General features: G+C 39.8%; 1 protein-coding gene across 2 annotated transcripts; it reads right to left on the bottom strand.

Annotated features, from left to right (window-relative positions):
• Positions 1-6772: 6772 nt before the first annotated feature.
• On the bottom strand, positions 6773-18125 carry igfbp5b (insulin-like growth factor binding protein 5b). 2 transcript variants are annotated; one of them, XM_081368496.1, is made up of 4 exons: positions 17395-18125; positions 9551-9759; positions 9338-9457; positions 6773-7381 (listed from the first exon to the last, which is right to left on the bottom strand). In XM_081368496.1, exons 1-4 carry the CDS (start codon positions 17720-17722, stop codon positions 7247-7249), a joined length of 792 nt encoding a protein of 263 aa, XP_081224622.1. In that variant the 5' UTR covers positions 17723-18125; the 3' UTR covers positions 6773-7246. The 2 variants fall into 2 exon arrangements, with proteins under 2 accessions (XP_081224622.1, XP_081224623.1); XM_081368497.1 differs by having other exon boundaries at positions 9551-9675; positions 17395-18059.
• Between the last annotated feature and the right edge of the window lie 1472 nt (positions 18126-19597).

Here is a 19597-nt window from a genome sequence, read left to right as displayed (position 1 = left end):
CCTGTATGTCTGCATTAGCCATTACCTTGAGGCGGCTAAAGTCTCAGACCCCAAACACTATCCAGTACTTATTTCACACCATAGATTTAAATAAAATCCACTTATTTTGTAATTTTGCCATCCATTTGCATAGAAGTAGCGGCACTGCTAGAGGTTTGGCTCTGAACTCACAAGAAAACATGATAGAAATACCCGCTTAATCCATTTATCAACAATGTTTTGCAATATAGGCTCTTATCAGTGGCACTTTTGCCTCTTTGGCTTGATCCTCGAGTCCAAGCAGTCATGAAATGTTGTGCTAACTTGCCCTGGAGCTTTGTGATAAAACATGGCTCCACATAATCTATCCGTACTGTTGGTTTCCCCACTTATTTGAATGGAGAAGTTGGGACTCCTTTCTGTCGGTCAGAGATCCCCCCCCTTGATGTTGGTGCTCTTGGTAAATGACTTCCTTGTTCCTGAGCAATCTCTTTGACTTCTCTGGAAAGCCAGGTGCCTTGCCTCTGGGCAGAGTTTAAATGCAGCAAGTCTTCACCCAAAATAAACCTGTATCCTGTAACGCTCTGTTTCTCTGGGCTCGTCTGTTAATCACCCAAATCCTGGTTCAGCAATGAAGACAATTGAATTAGCAGATGAACAATGACTGCATGTGTCACAGATTCCCGATGGATTGGTGTGACTCTTTGTGTGTATTACACACACACACACACACACACACACACACACACACACACACACACACACACACACACATATATACAGGGGTGTAACAGTATATAGTGTCACAATGTATCGCAATACAAAAATGCATCAATATGTATCGTAGATATAGTGATAATATGTATTGTGTATAATTCACCCAAAATGAACATTTCTGTGTGAGAAAAAAATTCAAGTTTACAGAGTTTTAGTGTCAGTACTACATTAAACTAGTATATATATTGTTGAATATAATGCATAATAATAATGGGGGGAAATTTGTGGGTCAGGATAATGCCAAATGTCTTATGTTGTTAACCGTAAAAAGTCATACATTATTTTAAATATATCCAGCCAGTGACAGAGTGCAAGCATGTTCGTCTAAAATAATTCTGTATTTTCAGCTTCAGAATCATCAATGTTTTTATTCATGTGACACCATTGTCCTGTGCATTGGGTTACCAGCATCAAGTCCAACCCTATTCATTTACACCCACAATGTAAAAACCAAATTTAGCATTTTAATCAACAGCATATTTTTTGTTAACCTTTTACCATTTGTCTTTAAGTATCGCAATAATATCGTATCGTGAGTTCAGTATTGTGATATGAATCGAATTGTGACATGAGGGTATCGATACACCCCTACACTATATATATATATATATATATATATATATATATATATATATATATATATATATATATATATATATGTATAATTTTATTTTAATGATTACAGTATGACACTCACCATCAAAGTAAATTGGGCCAGCATGGGTTTACATGAAAAAATTTGTTTTTTAAGCGCTTGAATTAGTCAGTGAAATCATGTTTGTTTGATCTGTTAAAATCTCTAAATCATCATTTTTCAGATGTAACTACATTTCTAGGTGAATGATAATCTGGTTATGCATTAATTCAATCGTACAGCATATTTGTAAACCCCTTTAATAATGTTTAAAAGTCCTGTATCTCATGAAGCTAAAATAACCTGAAGTGTGTAGTGTAGCTAAATATCTCTGATATTTAAATTTGATTGGTTACTAAATATTTCCCATACTTCCATTTATGCTGTTGTTTTGATGACTTTAATACTATAATAAAATGTGGAAAATGTATCCTGCTAAAGTTACTGGCATTATATTCTCATGACATTGATGATGGAAGATTGACATGAAGTGGCGCTGCGCAGACCGATCAGTGTAAAAAAATATCACGTGGAACATTAACATATGCCAACATGATGATTTATAAGCAGCAGTGTATGTGCTTGGTAAGTGTTATGATCATATCAAGATTGCACTATTGAAATGTCACAGTGTTTGTTGTCTTTATATTTGCATGCAGTGTGTGATAATGGTGTGACATCTGGAAAAATCCTGTGGTTACTGCCGTGGCTAGTGATAAAACTTTATTTAAATTGTTCTCATAAACAAGATCAAATTCATGTCATGTACAAATAAATTTATTGCACAAGCTTAAATGAATACATAACTTTATTTAAATAAATGCTTTGTCATAACAAAAAAAGACAAAGGTTAAAAGAGTACATAAATTACAAGTTGAATAAATATTACACAGTGATATTCACTTTCTTAATAATTTGAGTTTTTTTTTTTTTTTTTTTTTTTTTCATTTTATTGGTTTTTAATAAGAGTTCCAAATGCTGAACATTTTTAGAGTCCTCCAGCCACTAATGGGTCTTTTTCACATGCCAGTTTAAGCCACATTTAGGTGGTCAATCATCAAGTCTTTTCTCATCCACAAAAAAAAAGAAATCAATAAAGAAAAAACTGTTATGCATTCAGAGAAAGAAAACCTGTCGTTTCTACTGTAGTGTGAGTTATGAACACTGCTGTCTACCCAAGTAGGAGATTCGGAATCTGATGAAAGCAGATAAGCACAAAAGCAACATGCTGCGTCCTGGCAATCGATAGTCTTTTACCTCTAATTACAAATCAGAACGGATCAGAATCACATTAATGACATTTCTTTCCCATTCTCACAATAACACCCAGATGGATTCTACGACCTGGGGAAACTTAATTTCAGCCACAGTGCATCGTCTTATAACATTCAGGGCCCTATTTTAACGATCTGAAACGCAAGTGTCAAAGCGCAAAGCGCAAGTAACTGTGTGGGCGGGTCTTGGCGCTGTTGCTATTTTCCCGGCGGGATAAATGACTCTTGCGCCAGGCGCAAATCTAAAATGGGTTGGTCTGAAGTAGCTTCATTATTCATAGGTGTGGTTTGGGCGTAACGTGAAATAAACCAATCAGAGCATCATCTCACATTCCCTTTAAGAGCAGACGCGTTTGTTCTAAATCGGATTCCTGTTGTAACGGTGGATTTGCCAGGCGCGCACCAGGAGCGGTTCACAGCCGAGGAGACCGACGTTCTCGTCAGGGACGTTGGGGATGGAGAAACCCACCCAAATTAACTTCGGTTAAAAAGGCGTATGATAATTTGGGTAAATGTGTAAGCTAGATGTATGCTTTTATAATAAATTGTCTATCTATCTATCTATCTATCTATCTATCTATCTATCTATCTATCTATCTATCTATCTATCTATCTATCTATCTATCTATCTATCTATCTATCTATCGTAATAATGTAGGCTATGATTTGCAAAAATGAAAACTGCTGCTTCTGTGTAGATGAGAGAATCAAAGTGCATTCACGTTGTGCACACGCTACATTGATTATGGCCAAGCATGCGCCCTTAAAATAGCTTATGAATAACATGCGCAACGCGCCACTGACTTTAAACTATTTTTTCCTGGTTAGTGGCGCAATTGTTTTCTAAACCTGCAAAATAGCATGAAGGAACGTTTGCGCTGGAACACGCCTCCTCTTTGCGCTGAACCGCCCCGGGGAGCGCAAGTGTATTTCTTAATTAACCGACGTGCTTCTGTGGAGGGAAAAGCGCGCTTTGCGCGGGTGCAAAATAGGAATGATACATGCGTCGGTGTACAAAGTCAATTGCGCTGGGTGCAAGATAGGGCCCTCAGGGTTTTCATATAAACACTTTATTTTATTTTATTTTTTTACTCGTGACCAAAGCTGTTGCGTGCCTGCTTATCAGATTCCGAGACAGTCTACCTAAAAATTCTACTATGAAGTGTGAAGCACTGCAAAAATTTGTATTTTTGTCTGTTTTTTCCAGTAAAAATATCTAGACGTTTTTAAAACAAGATCAATTGACTTGAGAAGCAACACTTTGGAATAAAGTAATGCTTATTCTCATTGAATATGTCTTGAATTATCACCTTTATAATGTTCTTTCTTCCATGGAACACAAAAGAAGATATCTGCAGCTGCGTATTAACAAGTGAATGGTGAACACGGCTGTCAAGCAAGATTTTCAGGGCAAGATTTTAAATTAACAGCTATTTTTTGCACAAAGCTCTCATACAACTTTCTATGATTTGTATGGTGCTTCGTTTGTTCATTTTGAAGCTTGACAAACTATAGAAGTGAGCAGCTCGGACATTATGCTAAACTTCTCCTTCGGTGTTCCACAGGAGCAAGTAAGTCAAACTGGTTTGAAACATATGCTAGTTTGTTTTTCTTTCCCTAAAACTCGAATGCAATTCAAGATATGATTTTGCTTTTCAAGTAAATTCTACTACTTTTTAAAGTCGTTCAGATGATTTTACCTGGAAAACAAGACACAAATACTGATTAAGAAAACGATTTTTGCAGTATGCATTGTTGTGTGTTGTGAAGGGAGGCCCAGCACAAGATCACCGCTTAAGGCTCTCACCCGCTCTCCTTCTCCCCGGATATCACTGAGACGCAAAGTCTATTAAGAGTAGATGGAGAATAGACTGTGATTGGTAGAGTTGTATTACTGGTAAACCCACTGAATGATGATGCGGGTCTCAGGCTTGGGCTTGCGAAGCCCCTGTCAAAGGTGCTCAGGCAGGGTATCTGTCCGAGGCCTGCTCCTGCTCCTATACCTGAACTGAGATTCACTTTGAGACGGCACTAAACGTGTGGCAAGGTAAGGAATTAAGTGCAAGCTGCTGTCTTTAAATGGGAGAGGGGGCTTTCGGCATGGATCAGGACCTGGATGACTCTGATTACTGATTTCGCCCTGTGGTAAAGACACCTACGAGGCGAATTGTGCAATAACGGCCGCGACTACGCCTCCACGACGTACTCGAGACACCTGCGAAAGTCTGGTTAACCCGCACGCCCTGAACTCACTCTTTCTCTCACTCTCCACCACCTCCTATTTGAGAGCCAACTGTCATTCGCAATTCTTTTTTGATAACCTGTGGTTATTTAAAATTACAGCCAGGCCCACACGGAATCGTTGTGCATGGAATTCTATGCAGCGTTCTCTGGCTAATTTGATTGTGCTTTCAGCTACCAATAAGAACGTAGTTTTCTCAACTCCACGTCTGAATATGGAATATGCAGACGGGCGGATTCCGTCTGGGCCTGGTTATGATGGGTATTTATATGATTGGGATCTGGATAGATTAGTGACTACTTTTACAGCCCCCTCCCAGCAGTGAAACTATGATCATTCGGGCCCTGAAATAAGATCCGGATGGACCCATTGTGGCAGGGAATGGCTTCACTTACTCTTCAAGAGCTGAACGGTGAGTATCCCTGTTTGATGTATAGCTTGATTGAAAATACTCTCGTCAGCAATTACACACATTTGCAGTCTCTGTCAAATCAATCGTCAGCTTATTCGTAAGAGAAATAACAGTAAATGAGCTAGCGCTAGCTGGACTACGATCTCCCTATCTTAGCCTCGGTGCAGGGAGCGATTTCTGATAGCTGCTTGACATACAATGTAGTGTAACGGATTTCGTATCTGATCTGATGCAATATTTGAACGCAATTGAGGTCCTTCGTCAATATGAAAAGGTTGTTTCGTTCCCCTTGGCTATTGTGTAACGTTCACGTCACCATTCAAATGTATTTGCATGTAGGAAGGCACTGAGACTCGCACACAGAAACTCACACTGAACGTCGCTGTAGTGAAACACACCTTCTGTTTCCACCGTGCCTTGTGGTTAGATGAAATACAGAAATACAAATTAAATGTGTCATCATGCTAACCAAAAGAGCTATTACCGATTTGTGAACAGTCAAAGTGGGCGGATCCTAAAAAGTGGTCCGACCTGCATTCAAATGAGCAAGTTGTCACTGTGACAGGTCAGATGGAAATATGCAAATTGATAATGCTAAAACTCCTTTGTTGAGCACCAGATCGTTGTGGTTGTTTGTTAAGGACAACAAAACAAAAAAGAAAACATTCAATAATCTAGAGTTAAAGGTAATATACCAAGGTTGCACCTATTTTCAGTGAAACCAAATGGTCGAGGAACATGGCTCATAAGTGGACTTTCATTACCTCCATGAAGTCAAAGGAAACAGCACATAAAAAAAAAAAAAAAATCAAACATTACAGACAGAAAGAAACTACCGCTCTGCACGGTGAACGTCCGTCAAAGTTCAAACGCAAATGCTGGGAGCGTTTAAGGGTTACAGCATCTGTCTCGATTTTAACTCAGCCCAGATGCCACAATATCTGATACAAAACTATTCCAGAGTGGCCCTTTCTTTTCTAGGCGTGGACACCGATTGATTCTCTGTGTGGACTTTATTTCTCGTTCGGGATTGCTCTGCTCACCCGTGTAAAAATGCTGTCTGTTTACATAGGCACGGTTGGCATGTTAGGTAAGCTACAAAGTCTGGAGCCACTGAAACAGATTTGTCTAATGGGATCCTGGTTTTCACTACGTTCTGGGTGGGATATGCCACAAAGACAAAAAAAACATTCTTTTTTTGAAAGCTATCGCCGTATTTCATTTCTCACGCGGGTGTGCACGCAAACGCACACTCGTACACACACACGCGCATACACTGAACTTGGTGAAGTTACACATTTCCAAGCAGGTTCCCCAATGAATAAGTGCTCTGACATGACCAAAAAAGCCAGATAGAGATGACTGTATAAGCAGATCTCTAACATGTGTTTTCCTTCTTCTTCTTTTTTTTTTTGGAAAACAAATGTTTTTTTTTGTTTTTTTTGTTTTTTTTTCAAATAGTAAGAGTTCCTGCTATCTCCTTTGATACCTTGACAACAAAAGATGTAAAAGACCAAGATAGCCCTGTTAATATTCAACATGCCATATATTCTTTTTTTTGTAGTTTTTTGTTTTATGTTAACTTAAAAACAAAACAGTATGGTGCTCAAACCCCAGCTTCTATAAAAATATATAATTGTATGTATATATTTTTAACATTTTTTTTTGTTGTTGCCGGGACTCAGCTCTAGCAGGGGACTCCTCTGATTGGCTGAGTCCAGTGAGATAGAGATGAGCGCTCAGTCAAAACGATTCCTGTGGATTATCTCACTTTAACATTTTCTTTTTAGTCTGATTGTTCATATTTGTAATAGCTGTTGTGTTTCTTTGTCGTTTTGCATCAAAATCTCAAAGTGACTGGCGGGTAGACTGGTGGGACAGGACAAGGAGGGTGGGCCCTAGGTCTGGTGATCAGGGTGGGTTGATTCTCACTCGTTGTTGTTACTGTTCTCCAAATCCTTGCACTGGATGTTACCGCCGCTGTAGTCAGTGCCGGGCAGCTGCACGCCATATTTGTCCACACACCAGCAGATGCCTCGTTTCCGGCCGCGGGAGGGCTTGCACTGCAGGGTGGACAAGGGACAAAGGGTCATATAACTGCAAGTAGTCCAACTCAATGAGAATGCCTCAACTAGGACTGGTATGCATTCACAAAATATTCGTGGTGTGATGTAATCAGAAAAAGACGGTCAATTCAAGTGTACAAGAATGTGTTGATTATAATGGGAGTGATTTAGTTTTGAAACTACATATTTTTAAATGCAACTAGTTGACTAATTTTCTTAAGTAGACTTTAAAGAAAAAACAAAAACATTACAGCTACAGCTGTACAGATGTATGGACATGGGGGTAGTAGTAATGGTCTTTTTAATTATTTATTAATTAAGTAAAGTATTTAAAGGGATAGTTCACCCAAAACTTTGAAAAAGTACTATCTCGCGATCAGGGACTTTCGGAGGGGGAAATATTTACCCGGAACTTCATTTAGACCCTGGTTCCTGCGGTGTAAACACACCGAGTATCAACACAAAGTTCCTAGTTCCTGGGGAAAGTTCCTGCGGTGGAAACACGGCTATAGACGCTTCAAAAAGTTCATAAGGAGATCGCAAAACTAATCCATATGAATTGAGCGGTTTAGTCCAAATTTTCTGAAAAGACTCGATCGCTTTATACTGTATGATGAACAGATTGAATTTAGGCTTTTGAATTCAGAAGCTCGCTTGATGTGCGAGAACAAAACTCATTGGTTCTTGCAGAAGCTCAAACTTCCTGCGTAACACGAGAATGAACCTCATTGGCTTCCGCAGGTCAATCTTTAAACATGCTTGAGCTTCCGTTTACCACAATTGATGTGTGAGTTGATGAATGTTTATATGTGAATATAAAAACCGAAATTCAATCTGTTCATCATAAAAAGCAATCGTGTCTCTTCAGAAAATTTGGACTAAACTGCTCATTTGTTTTCCGAAGATTTGGTTTGGAACGATGGGTAAGTACTTAATGACAGAATTTTCATTTGTGGGTGAACTATCCCTTAAAGGGGATTTAAGGGAATAAAGAAAAACAAAGAACAGAAAAAGAGCTAAAATTCAGTTTGCAAATATTATATATTATTTTAGATATGCATGCATTCACTCTTAATAATATGCCGAAAATGGCTCCGGTTTTGTTTTCATCATATTCAAGTATTACATGAATCACGTAAATGATAGCCTATAACTTTGAATTAAAAGGGTGACATTTGACAAAAAGGTTGAGTAGTTTGCATCACTAATTACATTCTACCTCACACTTTCTCCCAACTAAAACTGAAGCTTTTCACTTCAATTCATGTTTAACTTCCGTAAACTGTAATGCCCTTCTTTGATTTGATTGGCCATCTCAATCATTTATGAAATTGGTGAAGACTGTAAGACCACTGAGGAAGACCAGCCTAAAAATGTAACTTTTAAATCTTTTATCACCCTCACAACAAGCAGAGGCTGTGCATAATGTAGCCCAGCAGAGCAGAAAATGTAAATAAACGAGTGGACCTCACGAATAGACTACTTGATTAGATGACTGGTGTGATATGGTGTATTTTAAGTTGCAAAGTTTACAAATTTGGTTAATCATTTGGTTTGGGTTCATGTTGCCCAAAAATAAAAAGAATCGCATGGTATACAAGAGACAATATTATTATTATTATTATTATTATTATTTTTATTTTTTTTAGTGGTAGGGATTTTTCAGTGACTATGCAAATGACATCAATACACCAGTTGGTTTTGACTATCTGTGTGAGTTATTTGAATTATTGACTGATCCGATTTGTTCAAAACAGATATACTCAGGAAAGGTTAATGAGAGCGGTTCTGCAATGAGTTTGTGGTTCTGCAATGAGTTTGTGGTTCTGCAATGAGTTTGTTTCTAACTATTTTTGTTGACGGCATTAAAATCGACTGATTTTAATGATAAAAAAATCTATCATATTAAATTGAAACATCCATGTCATACAATAAAAGAAACAACAGTCTTACCTGCTTGCGCTTGAAGAAGCCCTTCCTGTCACAGTTAGGCAGGTAGAGGGAAAGAGCCATGATGCGTGAGGTGTCTTTCATACTTTGAATGATTCCATCCAGCTTCCTTCTGCAGGGACCCTGCGTCAGACCAACACATTGTGAGTTACATCATCACCTCAGTGTTTACGGCTAGCTATCATTTTACTGCAGCTGCTGCGTCACACAACTTACAAATTCAGGCTCATGCTTGTCAATGGGAAGGGGGGAGTAATCCATCGTCCCCAGTGTGCGAAGCTTCTCCTGTTGTTTCTTCTTGTCCTTGCGCACGGCAGCCTGCTTCTTGCTGTTGATTACATCTGGAATTTTAAGGGGAATTTTAGGACTCTGGTCTTCAGTTGTGTCTGGCTTCACTGTATCATCATGCTCTATTGATTCACGATCTAAGACAAAGAGAATCAAACAATAAGCGTTAACTAGGCTTTTACTGCAAGAAAATGTGAGTGCACATGCAAAACTCACAGCCATGATGCTAAAGTGGTTGCCAGGGCGTTGCTATTGTTTTTAGTATATTATTCTCTGTTATATTCTTGACTCTGAAATTTTCAGGTACTATGATGTAAATCTATGGGATTTTTTTCACACCCTTTATCATCCGCCCAGCTAAAAAATGCATTAGCAAACCTTAATAAGCCGCGCAATTTGGTATCATTCAAATTATAGTGATTGTCAACATTGTTTGATTGGTCATCTCAGTCATTTTGACAGTGATGAGCGCTGTAAGACCACTGAGACATGCCAGCATAAAAATGTTACTTTTAAAACGTTGGTTACACTTTATTTTAAGGTGATGTAGTTACATTGTACTTACTAAAATAAGAACTGATTAATATTAATTAACTACATGTATTTACTATATAGTTATGGTTAGAGTTTGGTTTAGGGTTAGTTGCTTGTTGTAATTATGCATAATTTGCTGTTATTACTATAATGTCTACGTCAACAACTACGTCACCTTAAAATAAATTGTTACCAAAACTTTTTGTCATCCTAACAACAGACAAAGTGGTGTGTAATGGAGTCGGTGGTTAGACAACTGGTCGACTATTGTGATATGTTGTGTTTTAGGTTGTTTACAGTTGCAAAGCAACATTGCTACAAATTTGATTTATAAAAACAAGACATATGTGAGAAAAATCTCCCCCCTCAAAAGGCTTTTTTCTTACACACCCTGGTTGCTAATGAGTGTCTGTAAACATTAAAGCAACTGTTTTTCCACCAAATGTTTCCTATGCATTTGTTTACAGAGGGAAGGGGCAGGATCAACAGCTGATGACCCCCCCCCCAACCTATCACACCCTCTACAACTTGACAAAAACCCCAAAATCCTAAAAATTCTAATGCTATTAGATGGGATTTTTCTAAAATGCACTTAGGTGTACTGCCTAAACATTGAATGCGCTTCTGTTTTTACAACTGAATAATTCCTTTGATTACATTGTAGCGCATGTGCATGAGTGAGAACAGAAACGGCTTTTCAAAGGACCCTTAACAGCCCAGAGAAGTACTTGAAGAACTTTGAAGTCACAATAACCATAACACCATGACAACCACAACCTTCTTCTTCAAGAATCTAAGGCTGTGTATGTAGTAACTGTCAAAATGTGTCCAGGGAAAATGTGGAGATATTGCAAAACAAGTAGTTCAAGCACATATAGCTTGATAGTAAAACTCCACAGGATACATGCCTCTACTTATAAATTGTCTTTCCACTGAAGGCAAATACTTTGGATGCAGAGCGAAGCCAAACATAGTACATCCAGAGGAGATTATCAGATCATTAACACTAAGCATACAATATCAGGAGATAAAATTACATTGACATTTAGTCATTCAAACCAGTAAAATCCTCTAATAAATTAATATTTATCATATTTGCAATACCAAATGCCATTTTTAATAGGTGTTATTATAGGAAGTGTATTTGCCTGATGCCAGCCTGATGCCAGCATGCGATGCAAATTTGTGTAGCAATTGTAAATTCTGATAAATGCCCTCCTGTTTTTGCATGTTCTATATGAACACACCGAGCTGTTTTATTCAAATTGCTAATTTGTAGAGTATTTCATTAGTAAATACTTGAGTAAAGGATCGTGTTAGGCACAACACAAAGCGATTATTAAAACATATAGATTGATATTATAGTATTTTGTTGATATTGCATCTTATTGTGGCTTCATTCGAGAACATATGGATTCAGGCCTGAACATCAAGGCTGTTGGGGGTGCCAAGTATTTTTTCTGCGCATACAGCCAAGAGGGCATTATCAGACAGCTGAGGCAGCCAGCAGAAATGACTGAGATAACTGCCTTCGCAGTCCCTCAGTCAGACTGGGGCAGGCTGTTCTGGAGCGGGCCGGTGGTGAAAGAGTCTGTCTGACCTGGAGACGCATGGGGCGGGTGCCTGGTCATTACAGGAATTGGTTTCCTGGCTTCTGAAGTTACAATCAGAGCATGGTGCTGTCTCTTTGAAATCAATCCTGCAACCCATGACTTGGCAGACTGAAATTTCTGTACAGATTTCCCCGCAGGTCTGGGCTCCTGAAGCCACCGAATTTGAGATCACCTCATGGAAATGTCATAGGGAAGTTTGCCTAGAGGGAGATTTACATGGCTTAGAAATGTAGACTTAAAAGGGAGGGTGCAGGATGACTGGGTTGGCAAAAACAATTCCTTACGGTTGTTTTCGTGATTTTACTCCTTGCGCACGGTCCAAAAGCATCGCGTTTATGAAATCAGCAATGACTAGAGTTTGTAAACCACTAAATTCGTCTTTTCAGTTGCAGGCTTTTCGGAGTGAGGATCAAAATCACTTTTTCCATGCTCGTGGTCCCCAGCTTGTAAAGGTTTAGCGGGTCTGTGTTTAACATCTGACACACAGCCAAGATCCTGGAGCCAGGCCAAACCAGACGTATCACGTGTAGCCTGTCTATTCAAATGAGCTTTGGAAAGAATGCTCAAGAGGTATTGGTGTCTCTCCTCTTGGTCTTGCAAAACTTTTCATTAAGATAAAGGGACCCGAGCCTGGCCAAAAGAGATGCATCTGATAGGGCTCTGTTTAATAATTTACATGTGCGCTGGGCAATTATACTTCATGAATATCCACAGTTTCTTACAGCTTGGGGGCTAATGATGAAAGCAGATCCCCGTTTGAGTTGCGTTGTCACCTAGTCTGATTTCTTTTTGCAGCCAAACAAGCCGAGAAATGCAAATACAAGGTGCTTCTGAAATCCTCAGGGGCCTCAAACCATGTCCTTTACTCTCTTATTAGCATGCACGGTTAGAATTAGGTCTTGCTATTGTTAAATATTCAGACTAGCTCTCCTTTGAAAGTCGTTCTTGAAGCAGGCCATTCTGCTGGGCTTGTCTTTGTCTTGGATTCATTGTCACAGACCAACCATGGCATCCCTGGCAAGACTCCACTGCTAAATATTTAAAGCCTGGACCGTGTCCACAACATGCTTGGGCTGCTGTAGCAGAGAAGCATGCTAGATTACCAGAAAGAATACCAAGAAACGCAACTGTGCACTAATGCGAGTTGAAGTCGGGGTAATTGCAAAGTGCAAAGTAACATTAAAAGCTACACTTTGGGATAACAGTTTCCATGTTGCAATATGCTATCAGTTACAACCAAGAAAGTCATCATATAACTTACTATTCAAACAAGTCCCCTGTAATTCAGGACAATGCAAAGTGATGACACCTGTCGATGCCTTTAAGGCTGAAAGCACATGTGCGCACCTCTTCATCGCCTGACCGTGTCTCATGTCATCAACACTCCGAAACATGAACTCAAGAGGTGCTCTTCAGGACATCAGTGGATCACTCGAAGTCGCTGATTTCAATTAGCTCAGACAATGGCAAGAGAGCGATACTGTCTATAAGCTCAAGGCATCTTTCCGTCAAGAGTATCTAGGTACAATCTTTCCTCTCCTAAACTATCTTTTATTTATTAACTTGTTTATTCTTAAGATTCTATAAAACATCATTTAAATGGGATATGCAATTGTTCATGTGCGGCTGAGGAAGTGGAAAAACACCTTCGTATTTTCTACAGGTAAAATGGGCCTTAAAAAAACGATTTTTAACTGACACTGAAAAGCCAAAAATGACGAAATGCCCACGAAAAGGATTCATTGTAGGATATATATTGAAGGTTTTAAACTGTAGGAAGTACGACTGGGTGTTATGATGGCAGAACTGTGTCAGCCAGAGATTTTGCTGTACCTTTTAAACTGTGGTAGATATATTTGCATGACTGTCAGTGGACAGGACTGCTTTACATTGTTTACACATGAGAGCGACAAAGAAACAAGCAGTAATGTGAAAATGCGGCGCGAGGTGTGTCCCAAACAAGTCAAGAAATTATAATAAAATAAATGCTTTTTACATAAATTTACTTGCCTTGGCTTCATTTGCGGCTCAGAATTTAGCGTCATAACTACTCGTTGTATATGTTTAGTAAGTAATAGTAGACATTTTGAGTGTTATATGATGTGAGACTACTATAGTACACATAATAGTACACAGCAGTTAGAGTGTTAGCATGATATAAATTAACATAATATCAAACTTGGGTAATTTCACCCACTTATAGTACAGTAGTAAGTAGACCTATGCACACAACAAGTGTGTTTTACTCATAGAATGAGCTTTATCAAATCATTTTCGAATCATTTTCGAATAAATCGGCTATTCTGAGCAAGCAAAATTTTGGGTCCAAGCTCCAAATCACCTTTCCCATGATCCTCAACAACCAAATGTAACAACTGTAACAGAGCTACTGCAAAGTAATGATTGTCTTGTGCTGTATCTTATCTATCCTCTCAAGAATCCTGCAGGGCACAAAATTTGAGGCAGCACTTTGGAACCACATCTGAACCTGTGCTGCAGGCAAGAAATTAGGCACCTTTTGTTCTCCTTCCCTAAAGAAACGTGACACTGCGGCTCCCCCTCCACCACCCCGAAGCACATGACAGGAGGTTTCAACAGGTCGGCGTCTTCTGCTAAACCACATGGTTCAGCCCTGCCGTCTGCTTACATTCTGTATGTTTAATTTTCTAAATGTGAGCTGTAAACCCATAGATTAAATAGATTGTTTTCGTGCGTTCACTGTTTTGGTCAGCCTAACATGTGTTCTTATTTAAGCAGGGCCCAGCGTGAGGATGTCGCAGCCTGGGAATCACGTTTCTGACAGAGACGAGACTACTGTGCAAGCTGATTTTCTTCACAGCTGTTACTCACTAGCTTTCCAGGTGCCAATGACAAATACACGCTGGGCAGATTGCTGTTAAACTTTACTGGAAGAAGTCATTCAAGCATGCTAAATAGGTTCCCTACTTGCATACCTCTGCAAAGGATGACAGGGCACTTGATATACGAGTGCTGTAGACTTATGGTAAAAAAAAAAAGTGGTTAAAAGTAACCAATGTGCAGATTATACTAAGTTTCAAAAGCTGGGCACCACTTTCAAAAAGTGCAAGAGATCTATTCAGGCTTTTTTCAGTGAAGCAAGCCGTTTATCTGTCAATGTCAGTCTGCTGTTGCAAGCAAGTATACGTTTCTGTGAGTTTGGCCTGTGGCATAATATAAAAATTTGATGACAGACAAGCAATAGAAGAACAACTGCGTCCCAATCCCTTGTAATCATTGTTTAGTTATGGCTACGTCTCTGGTGGGTAAATAAAACGCATAAATCAGAGATACAGAAGTAACCGAATACAACAGCCAACTTCTTTTGGCCCGATTCTTTACGTTTGCACGCTCTTAGATTCAGACCGTGGTGTGCAATCGTTGCTAACACAGACTTAACGGGCAAGTAGCCTGTAGTCATATCTGTTGGCAACTGCTTCCAAGATCCACATGGCATGTCCAAACAGAAAGTCTCCCATGTGATCATTGACACATTTGCAGATTTTGCCAATCCATCAATGGCGACGGCATAACCTTTTGTACTTGGCTCAAAACATTCGATCTTTAAATTGTGAGCGCCAGCATTCAAGGCCATGAAGGTATAAGACTATTCACGTTATGTTCCTTGAGTGAGAAATTATTCCATTTTAAACTTGTATTTCAATTTTATGTTTGCATAACTGTGAAACTGGGGGGGAATAAAAATGGATCAGGAAGACACGAGCCAAAAAGCTCTGAATCCTAATGCGGGCAAGGACGCTTGACCCCCCCCCCCCTCCCTCTCTCTCTCTCTCTCTCTCTCTCTCTCTCTCTCTCTCTCTCTCTGTCTGTCCTGCCCAGCTAGTAAAACCAGGCTGAAACCGAATACCACGGGAGGCTAGAAGCGTTCCTCTAAATTCATCCCCATGCTTGACGAACAGCTCTTGATAGATCGGCTCCACAGACATTTTGCTGAATCACAAGGGCTCGACTGTGTGCCCACTGCAATCACAGAAGGGGTAAACCAGTAACCACACTCATCAGCGGACTTCAGATAGAGACAAACGGGTTTCTGATGTGCACCTGTGTGTGAGGGGGTTGTATTTGTGTACAAACACCCACGGCTGAATTAAGCCTCATCTGTTTTACAAAATTTGTGCTGTCTTGGAGAATAAAGCTAATTGTCTCCGTTTCATGCATTGCTGTTGTCTAAAATATATAGTTCTGAAACCACAACCATTTTTGTTCATGTAGTTCAACTGTTAGAGTTTTGCACTAACAACACAAAGGTTGGGGGTTCGATTTCAGGGAAAAGCATGACTTGAACGCACTGAATAAAACCATTTGCCAAATACATAAATATAAATAAATATGCATGCTGTGCATGGTTATTCTTTATAAACATGCGATTTTTGCAGATGGGAGGGCTTGTGGACACACTACAGCTACCCCCCTTCCCATGGATTTAATCTTTGAACGGTAATCCATCCCTCAACACCACCCACAGACTTTAGACCTAAATTCAGAGCAACCTAGAATCTCAATCAAGAATATCATGAGACGTGGGTACACCATACAATGATGAGAGGTGTGATGATAACAATGGAGGAGTCACTAATGTCAATAGAGCACCACTGCCAAATCAAACACTAACTATGCACAAAGCAAGACTGTATGGAGTTATGCATCTTTCTCGAGGCTCTTTACACAGTTCTGAGCAGCATACTAAATTATGCAGTTCTGGTGAGTCTGATGCTGCTTTGCTTCTGTGCCAATGAAATGCAGCATCAGAGCAGCCTTGAACTTTGTCATGATAGAATATATATTAGTTTATCTTTTATAGTTTAATGGTTTTATTCACAATCAGATTTTTCATACATTTCAGCGCAAATTATTTCTGCGCACATACATTATATAGGCTACACAAGTAGCTTTTTTTAACAATATTTCTTACAAAAAAAAAGTACTGTGGCAGTAATGCCATTATATGAGACTCCAACCATGGCACTTTTTGGGTACTCCAAGTTCGTCCAAAACAATACTATGATGCTACTATGGTAAATGCCAAAAAACATGGTAGTTCCATGACCAAAATACCATGGTAGACCCATGGTACCATGGCAAAAAACATGGTACTTTTAGTTGTAGGCTAGTGTTTGTTGATATTGGCTTTGAATAAAATAATCTACACTAATACTTATAATGCGCAGCACTCAAATGTGGAAGTACCAGATTATAATACAATGGTAACGGAATGGTATTTACATTATAGGCAACGTACAATAATACCACGGTAGCCTACATTTCCATAAAACGCGGTACTACCACGGTACTATTTTTGTTAATGCCTTTGCAGCACAAAGATTGCATTGAAAATCGTTTGTTAATGATTGGCTTTGGATGAAACACAAACAGGTTTCACTAATCCTAACAATATGCAGCGCTGGAATATGATGCAAAACAGCAGTGAGGAGCGCAGACCGGCCACAACACAGAAAAGCTCATGCAGAAACATACGCACGCAATAAAACTGGATCAGCGCAAGCCACAAAGTTCCCACCAGATACACGATCTCAACGCAACAATGCCTCCGTGCAACAAAGGCGCACTGCTTTCCAGTTAACTTACCAATTGGTGGGTGCGGTGGTTTGTATCCCTTCTCGTTCGTACACACTCCCCTGCCGTGCAGCAGGGCGTGAAGCGGCTTCTCCTCACCGTTGCGCGGCAGGCAGCGCAGCCCGTGTGTGCATGTACCGGTGTACACCCCGCATGCCTGCCCCTCCGCCAGCGCGCAAGTCAAGCAGCAGCCGCAGCCGGGCTCCTTCACCAGCTGACAGCCCATCGGGACCGGAGGACACATGGAGAGCGCCTTCTGATCGCACGGCTCGCACGGCACATAAGAGCCTCCGCTGATGGACAACGCCGTCAGAAATGTACCCAGCACAAGAAGAGCCATACTTCGTGTCAAAGTGAATGAGGTCCGATGGCGAAAAAAAAAAAAAAAAAAAAAAAAAAAAACAAGAACTAGATATGAGAACGCATGAACGTTTGGCTCAGATTCGACTCAAAGGAAAAGTCCGCATGCAAAGTGAAAGCACTGGTTGTGGTGTTTTAAAAACGATTCAATTAAAAATAGTCTCTTAAAAAGATGATAAAGAACAATCCGGTGGATTTTCATGTAAATACATATAAAATAAATGAATCACATAGGTATTCTCCAATAGTCCAGTTTGTGCGCAATTGGTTGCGCACTGAAATTCTGGACTTTCCGATTCCAAAACACTTTCCCCTCTGGAAGTTTTCTGAGCAGACTGATCAACTTCACAGCAGTGCTTGCCTTTTTAAAAACAGCCAAACCCAAACCCCTAACTATGAATAAGCCAAACAGCGGTGAAGGGAGGCGCACTTGCCAGATCGTGGCGCAGCGCCAGCGCCTTTTCCCCCCCTCGGCAATAGGATCAGTCTTTTACGCAGTGATGCCAAGAGCGCAGAGCAAAACACAAATCCATGCAAAATCGAAGATATGCTCCTCTGAGATCGTCCGTGCACTTTGTGGCTGGTAAAGCGTCAGATTCGTTCGCGAAGCTCAGCGGCTTTTCAACAGATTCAAGACAAAACGCGACAAAAGGCAACATGGATGTGACATGATAAAGACGCTTCCTCGCATATATATTTGTGAGAATACACACAAAAGAGCACGATTAGAAGCGCTCTGCTGCAGGCACCACCTGTATATTAGTGAGCGCAGATAACATGTACCTACGAGTAGGGGAGAACGGGGAGTGTTTTGTTTCAACGTCTGTAACTCTTTATTGTTTTGCTGTATGTGTCTCAGACAGTTTTATATTATTCCCATGTTTGGCTTCTACAAATTCAAGTCGTTTTGAAATCTAATACGTATCCTCAAACTGTTCAAATTAGTGTGAAGTACAGCGTGTGCTGTTTATACAACCTACCGGTAGCACTAGAAAACGAATCAAATTTACTTATATAAATAACGATGCCCTTGTTCAATCTCCACCATTTGCTCATTTGAAGCATTTTAGTTCAAAACAGTGAACATTTAGGACATATTTTCATTCTAACCATATAAAGCAAAGATAAAAGTCTAACAAGTGTCAGTCACACAGGGAATCTTTTAGAGTGGTTTTGAAGATGTCACAACTCTCCAAAGATAGAGAGTTTGTTTGAGTGCTATATCAAATTTGACAAGAGAAGCTGCTGATTCAGATAATATGTCATGCAATCTTCATCAGCGTGATCACAAATCGAATTAAAAGCCAGATGTGAAAGTATACCTTCCAACCCTTCTCTTTAGAGTGGCAATCATCAATAGTGATTCATCCATGTAACTTGTTTCTAAATGGTTAAACTAACAGGGTAACAGTTCACCTTGGTCTCCCCTAGAAACTTATAAGCAACATTCACATGCGCAGGAATAGCTACTGACTGCAGCCATGAAGACAAATCACTGCAGTGCACAATTAAAACCAGCTGAGGTGTGTGGTAAATACTGTGGTAAATGCCTAGAGTCTCTTTTCTCTCATGCAGAGAGGCTTTCGTTGAGTTGCCAAGTCTCGTTTGAGCTTTAATTACAGTGGTCTTGGTGGTAGTTGAAGAATAGGCAATCTACACCCACCTGTTCCAAACTTTGAACTACTGAAACCACACTTTGAAAAGATGAGATTTAACAGACACGATTGTTTCCAAGTGGATCTCTGCTGTTTACATGTCCCTGGTTTGCCTTATCGAGTGCTCCAAAATGGCATTTGCACATGTCCCATGTGTAAAGTTCATCACTGCGGCAAAACGAGTTGCTCTGTTTTGCTTA

The sequence above is a fragment of the Scardinius erythrophthalmus genome, assembly GCF_964197995.2.
Source record: "Scardinius erythrophthalmus genome assembly, chromosome: 6".
NCBI classification, from domain to species: domain Eukaryota; kingdom Metazoa; phylum Chordata; class Actinopteri; order Cypriniformes; family Leuciscidae; genus Scardinius; species Scardinius erythrophthalmus.
Note: the sequence above shows the minus strand (reverse complement) of the source record. Positions and strands in the feature narration are given on the sequence as shown.